The sequence below is a fragment of the Lutjanus erythropterus genome, chromosome 20 (assembly GCF_056507025.1).
Source record: "Lutjanus erythropterus isolate fLutEry1 chromosome 20, fLutEry1.hap2, whole genome shotgun sequence".
Lineage (NCBI taxonomy): Eukaryota > Metazoa > Chordata > Actinopteri > Lutjaniformes > Lutjanidae > Lutjanus > Lutjanus erythropterus.
Window position 1 is genome coordinate 13661399 of NC_139336.1, and position 13083 is coordinate 13674481.

Consider the following 13083-nt stretch of genomic DNA (forward strand, 5'->3'; position numbering starts at 1 on the left):
AAAAAAAAGTTATTTAAATGGGCTGAGAAATTACAATTTATTGTTTTTTATCCAGGAAAAACACAGCTCCCCTGTTTACACATATATTTTGACAGGCCAGTCTTGCCTGGACCAATATGGTGTCCATGTTGACATTCTATCCAAAGGTCAGTGTGGTGTCTACATATGGCTTTTGCTATGCAAAGTGTCCAGAATACATGTTAAGGTTCTTTGCTTGACACAGATATGCAGCATAGTTCTGGTTTTAAACAAACCAAAACAAAGAGGTTAAAGCTAGCTGGTGTAGCCTGCAGAATTTTGATTCACGAGATAATGAAAAATGTTTAAAAATGCAGGCCAAATATAATCAATCAATCTATCTGTACAATATATCAGAAGACTTCTCATTTAACCCTGTAACACCTTGACTTCATTATAAGAAACTATCTTTCATGAGCTGGTTATGGCTGTATCAAACTCCACCGTGCGCCTCATGGAGTCTAATCTCCGTCCCCATCGCCTCTCGTTTCATTGATGTCTGTTTTTTTTATGAATGAACGACAGAGGAGGAAAGGGGACGGGAAACTGGACGCTCTGTGATAGGCTGCTATCGGTTGACGTCACCTCCGCCGTGACGCTATGCACCCATTCATAAAAAAAAAAAAAGGAAAAAAGAGAAACAACCCAGAGGAGGCACACACGAAGAGAGGGAGAGGGAGAAAGAAAGAAGGAGGTGACCGGACTGAGTGGTTACAATGCGCGGATAGAGGAGACTTTACAGCAGGTTTGGAGGGCGGCGGTGGAGGGCACTGACAGACAGACAGAGAGAGACAAGCAGACAGTGAAGACGACACCCGCAGCCTGACATGGAGGACCTGGCAGAGATGGACTGCCCGGTGCTGAAGCGGCTCCTGAAGGACGACAGCGCCAAGTGTCTGCTGCTGGACTGCCGCTCCTTCCTCGCCTTCAGCGCGGGGCACATCCGCGGAGCCGTCAACGCCCGCTGCAACACCATAGTCCGCCGCAGGGCCAAGGGCTCCGTGCTCAGCCTGGACCAGATACTGGCCGGGGACGAGGAGGTCAGAGGCCGCCTCCGCTCCGGGATGTACTCCGCCGCGGTGCTGTACGACGAGAGGACGCCGGACTCCGAGACTGTGAAGGAGGACAGCACGCTGACTGTGGTGCTCAATGCACTGTGCAGGGACTCCTCCGGAACACACATATACCTGCTCAAAGGTACACATGGTCTTCACTTTTACACCATTTAATACAGTCTTAGTGATGAATGGTCGTTTATTCTTTATCTTAATATAAGAAGTAGCCTGTAAGTCTACAATATGGAATAAGTTCTATAGTAATGGTGCTTATTTCATTCATAAATTTAGCATGTAAAGTGGGAATATTCTTAAATAAGCAGCCTCTATATTAGTCAAAAAAGATGAACAATGAAAATAATGATGATAGTATTAAAGCCCAGTCGGTGCTGGGTGTTTTTTAGTGCAGATACTGATATTAGGTAGTGAAAGAAATTCTGATTCTTAATACAATATTCTCCATCTAAAAGGTAAAGACTACCAAATGTAATGTTACTGATGAATGGTCGTTCATTCTTCACTGTAATATAGGGTGGTAAAGAGGCAGCCTATGAAAATTCTAATAATTTAGAAATTACAAGATCAATAAATTAGCATGATGCAGTAACACAAATAATATTTCTTGTTAAATTTAGTTTTAAAATATTTTTCAATAAGCCTTTATATTAGTTAAAAAAGATTTGCAATGAAAATAATGATGATAAGTACTAGAGACAGACCAATACTGGATTTTTGGGGCTGATACCAACAAACAGTTAACTTTCACTGGAATATTTAATAATTAAAAATAGCAGTGAACTAAAAAAAACACAAATATAAAAACTTGAATTAGGAAAAAGGGTCAAATATATAAATGCCTGTAAAACAGAAAATAGAGATGCTCTGCATTATGTTCTGTAAAAACTACAGGACATCATATTAATGAATACTGATATAACTGCTAGACCAATATTAGGGCATTAATATCAGCAGACCGATACATCTGGCTCCAGTGAGTACACACTGGGACAATAATGTGTCTGTTAATGATAATATTTTTGATAACATTTAGGCTTTAAATGGAACAATCATAGCCATAATAATAATGATGGCTCCAAAGTTTATTAATAGCCTAGTTTCAATGGCTATACCACAGCCTGTCTGGCCCATTTTATTTTCAACCAGCATAATCAATTTTATTTTATTGCTTAGTCCATAAATATACTGAGTATTGTTTTTGTATCTGCTCATTACCCTATAGACCAGAGATTGGAATATCCTGCTAACTGTTTCTGCTCTATTTTTATGCAGTGGTGTATTTTTTTTTTCTTTTCTTTTTTTTTTTTTTTTTACACACAGTACACACACTCACTCAGTCACTCTCAGCTACACACATTCACACACAGACCAATGGCTGTGAGCTGAGTGAATGAGGTAATGCTGGTGCGTAGCAGCCACATCAAACCGGAGGGACTTACAGGACACACTAGATCCTTTCAGAAAACAGTCTGCTTCGGGTAAATCACCGATGGGAGAGCTGTAAAATCTAAAATCAACGCTCGATTTATGCTCACCAGACTATATTTAGACTGCAGGAAATCTGAAAACCAAAAGCTGCTGCAAGCTGCAAGATGTGGCGCATCCTCTTTTTTTGTGCATCCTAATGACGCAGACGCCTTGAAGCACAGGAGCGAATGTATGGAGCTTGTAAAGATGACATTTTCCACAGTTAATCTGGTTTGATCCCTGAGGTGCACAGAGCAGTGGTCAGCCTGGCTGCAGATGTATAAAAAAAGCAAAGAGATGATGAAATTGTTTTCAAATCCGTGGCAGTAGACACAGGACAGACTAGGTCAGGGGTCCCTTTAATAGACTTTGTGTCAAGCTCACTGAACGCAGAGGTAAATCCTGCTGCAGATTGTACCGCTGTGTGAAAATGTGGATTGCTTTTGTCCTTAAGTGTGTTTCTGTAGGATTCATGCATACAATCATAAAATGCCTGTAATGCTTGTGGAGGATCCTAGAATCTGTCTGTGGTCCTCAGTAGTGAGTGGATCTCTCATATTTTACAAAGTAAAAAAAAATATTTTATGAAGTAAAATATGAGAGGGGGTTGCCTTAATCAAACTAGGGTCAGATTGTAAAGCCCCCTGAGGAAAATTGTGATTTTGGGCTATAGAAATAAAATTTGAATTGACTTAATAACTAAAGGTATACTGTAGTCCTTTTCCTGGAACAAAGCACTGCATTTGATGCATCATAACTGATCATAATGTCTCTTTTCTAGGTGGCTACGACAGGTTTTTCACAGAGTACCCAGAGTATTGTTTAAAGACCAAATCCTTACCGCCCCTCACCAGCCAGTCCAGCATCGACTCTGCATGCTCATCTTGCGGGACGCCACACCATGACCAGGTAAAACACAATTCTGTATGTTGTACTGCTTTGCACTACACTTGTTATTATTACAATAACACCAAGGTCTGAGAGAAACACAATTTTGATCCTATATATGTCCTGTAAATATGGCGGAATTGACAATAAAATGATTTTGACAAACCCCAACTCAAGCCTCATGCACCCTCACAATCTGAAGAGAAAACTTTTATAATTTATAGTTAACATTCACCAGTGTCAGCCTGATGTAGGTCACCTGTGAGCTACTGAGTGTGTGTAGCCAATTGTCAAGGCTGCAGCTGATGAGTGTTTCTATTCATAAATAATCAGAAATGCTGCAAGTTAGCAGATCGGAAAACACTGTCTTAAATATGCCTACTTAGTCAGACTAGAAAGAAAATTATGAAAAATGTTGATCACTATTTCCCAAAGCCCAAGATGATTTGAAAATATGATGAAAATATTCACATCCAAGAAGCTGAAATCAGAGAATCAAAATGATAACTTGATAATCAAAATAGTTGAATATTAATTTAATAGCTGATAACAATTTGTTGCAGTTCTGGTCATGTGTAAGATACTGAGTGTGCAGCCAACTGTTAAGGCAAATAATGAGTTCTTTCGTTCATAAATGTGAAAAATAAAGACAAACGACACAAGTCACCAGACCAAAATGCAATGTCAAAAGAGTGTCAGTATAAATCCATTCAGTTTATAATATGCTTCAGAAAAAATATGAACTTTTTGTCTTTGGTAAATAAATGATTACAACTACTAGTGCACTCTCAAAATATAAATTTATTAATGTCACGTCAGTCAGTTAATTGATGAATCGACTGTTTCAGCTTTTTATCCTGTAAAAGTTAACTCTGCATGTAGACATTTACACACAGAGCTGCCTTGTGCAAACACTGCAGGTTATTTTCCCAACTTTTTTCTTCAGAATAAAGGCTAGCCTAAAGAAGCTACACTATTCTTTTTGTTAAAATGGGTGGTTTGTCTTATGTTATGGTTCCACTGGAGGTCATAGTTCATTAATTCACCTCTCCGTCACTTCCTGTGACCCGAGTGGCCTTGTTTTGTTGGTCAGTGGTCTGCTATTAGAGCCTGCAGATTTTGTGCAATTTTCACAGTCACATGTGTGGGCGTGCATTTAATTCCCCTGGAACGCATGAGGAGAAAGATGCAGATGCAAACAATCCAGCCTCTGTATGTTTTCTAAGAAAAGTGCTCGACAGTCTCGGCCGCACCGTCAGGTGGAGTGTTTATTCCAGGAATGATACTGAAGCTTCCTGTCGCAGTGTTACAGAGATGATGGAGTGGGTAGAAGAGCTGGTTGAGCATCTCACTCACCCTCCACCCCCCTCCTCACATTACATCTCTTAGCAGTATTGATCATTTCCTGACGCTGTGTCAGTAGCGAGCTCGTCAGCGGCAGTGACATAAACAGACAGAGTCCTTGTCAATAAGACTCACTACCGGTATAGACTGCCAGCCAGCTGACCCCTCACATCCGATGAAAGGGAAAACAATCCACTTACACTGGAATATGCTCTGAGATATGTTTAAAAATAGAGAAAAAATTTGATTGATACATTAAATATCAAAATAGATGCCCTATATTTGTAGTACAGACTAGAATATTAGTTCTTCATTTAATTTGTATGGTCAATAATTCACATATTTAACCAGAACACAACAAAACCAGACAGGATAAATGCATATTTACATATTTATGATCTGTGAGACACTTCCTTTTTCCAGGAAATGCAACAAACCTTCACTTCCTCAGTCCTGCTGCTGTGTTAACTAACTGACTCTATGCACCGTACTTGTACTTTTGCTTACACTGTTGCAGCCACAAACACGTTATGTCGGAAGAAATGTAACAGTGGAGCATATGTTTCTCAGAAGAATTGTTTTTTTTTTCACAGGAATAGCACAACAGGTCCTCAACAAAGCGTGAGAGAATTCTGAATGTAGATCACTAAGATAAATCTGCTGTACTGGCTGATGAATCAAAAACATGCTCATTTTTCCACTGTATTCTGTGGTTTGAGCACGTTAACAGTAGTCAGTTCACCTGTCACACAGCTCCTGCAGTTGGATGTGTTTCCATATGTGGAAATAAGTTGACTTGAAATAATCGAAGTGTTCCATATCGAACGACTCTGCATTAAAGCTGCAGTAGGCAACACTATAACCACAGACAAGGAGGTTATGTTATCGGTGCTGTTTGTTGGTCTGTCAGCAGGATCACAGATAAAAACACTGACCCAGTTTTCACGAAACTTGATGGAAGGGTCATAGTTCATACTATGACAGTTTCCTTAAAACTAGATTTAAAAAACAGTAATACATCATCTTGTTTTTACATTGTCAGGTGTAGGTCTGTGCTCAACGTATTTTGACCATTACATTTCACTAATTTAATTGAAGTTTTTTTATTTAAAAAATGTGTGCTCACCCTTTTATCTTTGTTTTTTAATTAAACTGGGTCTAAATCAAAGGAACAACCAGGGTTAGCTAGTATTGGTGTAACAATATATCAAATATAAATGAAATGTTTCAATACCATACCTTACAGTAAAAATAACCACTGTGATATTAAATGGTTAATTATATTATTTAATTACAATTTATGCCAATTTTTGCACGTGCTTAGGTCATGGCAAGCTACTTTTTCCAATATAATCCCTCTAAGAGGGTAAGAACTTACAAGTTTAAAGCAAAAATGCGCATCAGATTTATTATTTGATGAAGGAAATTTTTTTCAAGTCATCATTTTTGCTTTAGTTTTTAACATCTTGATAAATATTTTGTTGTGGTTTTTTTGTGGTGTTGTCATACCTTGACTTTTTGGTTTCATTACATCCTTAATGGCTAGTAAACATTAGCCACATCACAGCAGTTCTTTCTTCTTTCTTCACTGAGTCAGACATAACGAGCTGAGTAGAACAGATATTAATTTGTTTGTTAGTTACAACAGTTGACAACCTTGATGTTAAATATCCAGCAAAATGTCCGTGCATATCTGGTGTGTCATTCGACGGGAGGGGCTTAGCAGAATGATACGAGGTTTTTGCATTGTGTATGTTCAAGTTACCTACTGCAACTTTAATCACACAAATAACAAGCTGTCTTACTTATATACATACACATACTTATACTGAAGTCATCTGATATCTGTCCTCTGCTGCTCACTGAGACAGTGAATTCTTTGTCTCATCATATAAGCTGTTTTTTATTCAAGTAAATTATGTCCAACATGGCTCCCATAGTTTGGTTGGGTCAGGAGACTTTAAGTAATGACCTGACTGAATGAATGAATTATGAACAAACTGCCTCAGAAAATCTACCTCTTCACTACTGACTTATAAAGAAGTAATTAACTGATCGTCATCCTTCCAACTGTCTTTGGTCCAGGGCGGCCCAGTGGAGATCCTCCCGTTCCTCTACCTTGGCAGCGCCCTCCACGCCTCAAAGAAAGAGGTTCTGGACAGCATAGGAATCTCCGCCTTGCTGAACGTGTCCGCCGACTGTCCCAACCACTTTGAGGGGGCGTACCAGTACAAATGTATCCCAGTGGAGGACAACCATAAAGAAGACATCAGCTGTTGGTTCCTGGAGGCCATTGAGTTCATAGGTCAGTGAGTAACTGTGTGACGTACGTGTGTGTGTGTGTGTGTGTGTGCGTGGTATCCTAGCAGAACAAATGCATTCCCACGGTGGATAACCACAAATAAAATGAGCTCCCTTCAGGCTGCAGCACGTTTTGCGCGTGAGGTGTTCATTTAGGTCACATTAAAAGAGTTCATCTTAGTTAAGTTTGTTTATTCATTTTGGTGGTATTCTTTTGTGCAAGCTGTTGCAGTGTCTGCTTGCAATGTAATATTGATATAATAATAATAATTATAATAATGATAGTTTATTTTAATTTTCACTATTGATTATTTTCTCATGTAATTGTGTAGAAAACAGCAGATATATATCCTTTACAGTTTACCAGGTGATGCCTTGTTTCTTCCAAAGAACAGTTTAAAACCCAAATATATCCAATTTATTTTATTGTAAGACAAAGAAAACTGCAAATTGACTGACATTAATAAATTCCAATTTTGAGTTGCAAAGATTAGTTGAATAAATGAATCGTATTGCCCTGAGAATCTTTAGGCTGTGGAAAGAACGAGGCCCTTGAGGACATCATCTTTGGCTTTAAAAAACAATGATCAACATTTTTCGCAATTTTTTGACATTTTATAGAGTAAACGATGAATCGCTGAATTGTGAAAGTAATTGTCAGATGAAAATCATTGTTAGTTGCAGCTCTAGCTGGGATATTCCTTTGCATATGATGCTGTTTCAGTAATAGTGGCTCATTACAGTTCATATTAACTCAACAGCCATCTTCTTCAATCCAAAACCGACAGTAAGTGTAAGTGCATCTCTTCATGTTTGTAGTCTGAGAATTTTTCCCATAAAAGAGCTTTTAGAGAACTACAATGGAAAATATTTTGTGTGCTGGATACATTGTGCATACAGATCAGGCAGATAATGACAAACCAGACATATATTCATTAGAATCTGTCTCAAATGATTATTTCCAAGTAGCCCTTTATCACACACATTTCAGTAGAGCTTGCAAAGGCCAAGAAAAAAAGAACTTCCAAAATCTACTGAAATGATTCCATCGCAGAACACAATGATGTAATGCAATCAAGGAAAAGACGGAGGACAGCGTCTGTAATTAGAAAATATTCCAATCAGTCATTTCTCTGCAGCGTGATTTGTGTTTGTCTATGTAATACCGGCGAGTGTGTGATTCGCTTTCACTTTGCACATCCACGCTGTGTGTGTAGACATTGTGTGTGGTTTTCGTGCTGTGAGTGTGTATGTTCGTGAGTCTGGTGTGTGTGTGTGTGTGTGTAGGTGCTGGTATGCGTCATAGTTAGCTGCTGTGGGACCAGAGTCTGACTCATCCACTGTTACCGGGTGAACAGACGCTGTGGTGGTGGAGTTACCTGAAATGTCTATTTGAGAGAGACAGGAAAAATGTCGACATCTTAAAAGCAAAAGACAACGAATGAAAGATCAGGAAGATGGTAGACCGCAATCACATATTTGTGCATGTAGAGATACGCCAGTAAATAATTCAGAAAGGTCAAAGAGTGATGAACAAAGCAGTCGTTTTATATTAAGCAGCGTTGGAACATTAGATTAAACTAGTCAACATGAAAAAAACTAAAGAACCTCCATTATCTTCTTCATAATTCTTGCAGGCCTCCACACATGCTCCAGGACATTAACGTGACCAACCAATCATTCAAACTGAGGATGTTGGGGGAAATTGAGTTACCATAAATGCTTTAATCAAACTATTAAGTAAATCTGGTTATTCACGGTAACAAAGTAATAGCTTGCATCTAAGCACACTGAAAGAGGCAGAGACAGAAATAGGACAGGGGAGGAAGTGTGAACGAGGCTGATGACTCAAATTTTTTGCACTTGCGTGTTTCAGTTAAATGTGATTTGCTGCTTTCTCACTTTGTGGTTAGTTACCAGTTTGACTGCACAGAGAGGGGAAGGCACGAAAGTGTGGAGGAGAGGAAATGAAAAGGGCTCGAGGCGAGGCGTCACTGTACATCTGTTGTGTTTAAAATACTTTGTGGCTGTAAAAAAAAAAATACATTAGTGTATGTCAAGGGTGAAGACGGAGTGGATTCATTTTTTTCTATTTGGCTTTGCAAGCGTGAGAAACTGTTGGAAATCAAACAGCTTCCTCTTCATTTGCATTTAATGTTGAGCTCAACTGAAAAATTAAATATAACAATACATGACAAAAAATCCATCTCATTCAATTCTTATAATTTTTTCTTCCTGTAAAACAAAAATTGATGTGCTTATGTAGGTTTGAACTAACCAGTTTCAGCCAAGATGTCACAAAATCCACCCATCAATCAGTCTTCAACGGCAGAGCTAAGATTCAGTAGTTAGCTAGCTAGCACGTCATGATTCATCTGGACTTTAATGTGAACTGAGATCAACTGTGAAGATTCTCAGTACTATTAGGCTAAATTAACCTTAAAAAATATAATGAATGGAAGGATGAAAAGTTCATCCTCAAATAAACTGATGCAAACATGCTTGCAACCCTTAGCTTAAGCAAGCAAAAACAACACTTAAGCTAGTGACTCTGCAAGGCTAACCTCATGAGCTCAGCATGGATTTTTAGCAAATGTTTAATATCAACATGTTAACGTGCTCATACTGACAATGCTAACATGCACAATGTTTACCATGTTCTCTATCTAAGTGTAGCGTATTAGCATGTAGCGTATTAGCATGCTAACATTCACTAAAGAAGATGCTTTGGAAATGTAATTTGGCCATAAACCTAAGTGGTTACAGTTTCTATGTCTGTTTTTTTGGGTAGGATCACAGTGTATTAATATTCTCATAGTTGTAATACATTATAAACATTTAATAATTATAATAATTGCTCTTATAATGCATTATAGCATGATTATAAGTGACTCTGATTGGTCAATGTTTGCTTTAAGTAAAGTGAAAAAAGTGTTATTAGATCTATGCAACAACACAAAATGTAAAACAATTAATTTGTTGGGTCACAGCAGAAAATCAAATTGTCCAATTTGACACAGTTTTTAGAGGCTGAATAACTGAATGACGTATGTGTACATTTCACTAATGTAATGCTTCCCCGAAACCTAATTTGCAACACATAATACCGTATTATAATAATAATGTATTATAATTACATTACAGTGCATTATAACAGTGTATTTTTAAAATGGTTATAATGTATTACTATGACTAGAATTATACTACACTATAATTTGTGCCACTGCAATGTCAGTGAGTGATTGGATATATGAAATTATAAAATATAAAATTTTATGACACTTTTAATACTAAAAAGTCTAATAATTACAAATGGTTTATAATGTGTTATGAATTTTGTTATAAATAATTCAAAATATTTTGTTTATGACTATAATATTACATTGCTATAAGTACAGTATAACACATTATAAGTATGTTTATAATGCATCATAGATGGATTATAATGCATTATAGACATAGGCATCATAAAAAAATGGATCCATTTAGACAAAGGATAAAGAAGTTATGAGCTTACTATCCTGAGGGGCAAATGTCAGTTCATCCAGCAGTTGTTGAGACATTTCAAATGTCAACCTTACGATGGCGCTACAGCACCAGATCCACGGCAATCCATCTTTTAGTCTTATTTCCATCAGGAGATTTTCGTATTGGTCTATAATAAATGAAATATATGCATTATCCATGGAAACCTCTGACCTCTGACCTCCTCTCTCTCCTCAGATTCAGTACGGGACTCCAGTGGGCGAGTGCTGGTCCACTGTCAAGCGGGCATCTCCCGTTCTGCCACCATCTGCCTCGCCTACCTGATGAAGAGGAAGCGGGTACGTCTGGACGAAGCCTTCGAGTTTGTGCGCCGGCGTCGCAGCATCATCTCCCCTAACTTCAGCTTCATGGGCCAGCTGCTGCAGTTTGAGTCGCAGCTCCTCGCCACCTCATGTGCCGCAGAAGCAGCCGCCACAGCGAGCCCACTGCTCGGACCCAAGTCCTCGACGACGACCACGTCGGCGTCAGCCACACCCACCTCTCCATTCATCTTCAACTTCCCAGTTTCTGTGGTGAACTCGGCCTACCTGCACCACAGCCCAATCACGACCTCCCCCGGCTGCTGATGGACAGCCAATCACAGCCTTTCCCCCAAGGAACTGAGCACAGACTGGGCTGCCACTGGCTGGAAGGGCTGTCAGTCTCACTGACGGCTGCACATGCTTCCAGGGCGGGGAGGTGAGAAGCATCATGGTGCCTGATTCAAAACTCAAAGACTGAAAATAAACTTTTTACATTTCAGAAACCAGCCAACGCTCCTTCCATTTTAACAAGAGAGATTTCTTCAAACTGACCAAAAATGAATTTCAGTAAACGAGTGGATGGAGTGTTGGACTGACCTTTGCTGAAGACACGCCCTCTTCCTTGAAAATAAAAAAAAAAAAACATGGCAACATGCACAGAGACACATTGACACACAGACACTGACACAGGGAGGCAGCGAACACACACTCTTGCTGCCTCACTCACACACGTATACACACACACACACACACACACACACACACATTCATGAGTACCAACTGAATAAGCTCAGTATGAAGACAGGGGCTGTTGCTATGGAGACCACAGGTCTTTAGGAGAGGAGATGGACACAGGAAGGAAGGAGGAATTTTAAGCACCCTCTCTTTCCCCCTTCGGGTGTCCCTCCTGCTGCCGGACAAAAGAGATGGATGGAAAGACGAGGGGAGGAGACGGTGATAGAAAGCAGGAGCCTCTTCAGTGACAGGTGCTCCGCCGGCAATCCGGCCAGAGCTTCCTGTCTTTCATACGTCCTCTTCCGCTCTCCGTCTCTCCCCCACACCTTCCTCTCCTCTCATCTCCCTTTTCATCCTTTTATATTCCTTTCCTCCTCTCATCTTCACCCTGTCCGCCCCCTCTCCTCTGCTCCTCATCTCCTCGCTGAAGAGAGGCTAAATAAATAAAATCAGATGCCAAATAAAGGCCAGGGCCTTTGTAAATGGACTGGGAAACCCCACTGTAGGCCCCTGATACACACTGTAGGAAACCCCTTCTGCTTCATCACAAATTTAAAGTTGTTTTGGATCAGAAGGTGAACTTTGGCTCTGGAAGACAGCCACTTAAAGGACCGTGCTGGTGTTTTTGTATGTTTTAATCCACTATAAATAAGTTATTATTATCTTCAACCCATTTTCCAAAACATACATGCCTTTTAAGACATTGGTTTTAAGACTTAACCCTATGGGAATGCTTTGGAAAAAGTTTTTTTTTTTTTTTTTTTTTTTAAATCGGTGGGATAAAATGTGCATCACCAGTGAATGGTCCTTTAAGATGTTGTGCCTTGTTCATAAAGGTATCCCCTGGATTTAGGCGTCCCTGGATTTACCAGTGGAATGATACTTTTTTTTCTGAGCTGCTACGAAGCAGACTGCTGAATGTTAGTCAGACTTTTAAATTAATTGTAAGCATCTCAGCAGTGCGGTACAGAGTCTTATTCCACAATGTCAAAAGAGCAAAAGCTTCTCCCTTCATCTCAACTTGCACACACTCAGAGACATAAACACACACACACACACACAAATATGCTATATTTGAGTAAGTCCGTATTAGGCGTCAGACTCAGTGAATTCTACCTTTGAAATAACAATTTTTCAGGCTTACAAAACCATGACTATCCACTGAAACATTAAACACAGAGAATTTGACATCTTAAATTTGAGCAAATTGACTCCTCCCAAGTCCTGCCCCTTTTTGCCTGTGCGCCAATAAGCAAGCTCCACTCCACCAACTGAGCTACAAAGACACCTTAACATTAGCTATTTTGGAGGATTTATAGATAATATTTTTTATATAAACAAAGAATTAAAATAGTAATACTACTAATAATAATATATGCACAGAGCTCTTAGAAAAAATATTGGTTTCCTAAAAAAATTGTGGTGGGTTCAAAATAAATGTTTTTATTTTTTTTTTAATTTAACAAACT

The 13083-nt window shown here is 39.1% G+C and overlaps 1 protein-coding gene across 1 annotated transcript; it reads left to right on the forward strand.

Moving 5' to 3' along the window:
- Positions 1–301: 301 nt before the first annotated feature.
- dusp4 (dual specificity phosphatase 4) lies at positions 302–12867 on the forward strand. The gene is made up of 4 exons (XM_084746079.1): positions 302–1215; positions 3340–3467; positions 6876–7095; positions 10815–12867. Exons 1-4 carry the CDS (start codon positions 846–848, stop codon positions 11201–11203), a joined length of 1107 nt encoding a protein of 368 aa, XP_084602205.1. The 5' UTR covers positions 302–845; the 3' UTR covers positions 11204–12867.
- The last annotated feature ends 216 nt before the right edge of the window (positions 12868–13083 follow it).

What these genes read in the sequence shown, in the direction of transcription:
- dusp4 (XM_084746079.1), top strand. Translation starts at nt 846, where the DNA reads ATGGAGGACCTGGCAGAGATGGACTGCCCGGTGCTGAAGCGGCTCCTG. An exon ending in GGACGCCACACCATGACCAG is followed by an intron (nt 3,468 to 6,875) that starts GTAAAACACAAT and finishes TCTTTGGTCCAG; the next exon opens with GGCGGCCCAGTGGAGATCCT. An exon ending in GGAGGCCATTGAGTTCATAG is followed by an intron (nt 7,096 to 10,814) that starts GTCAGTGAGTAA and finishes CTCTCTCCTCAG; the next exon opens with ATTCAGTACGGGACTCCAGT.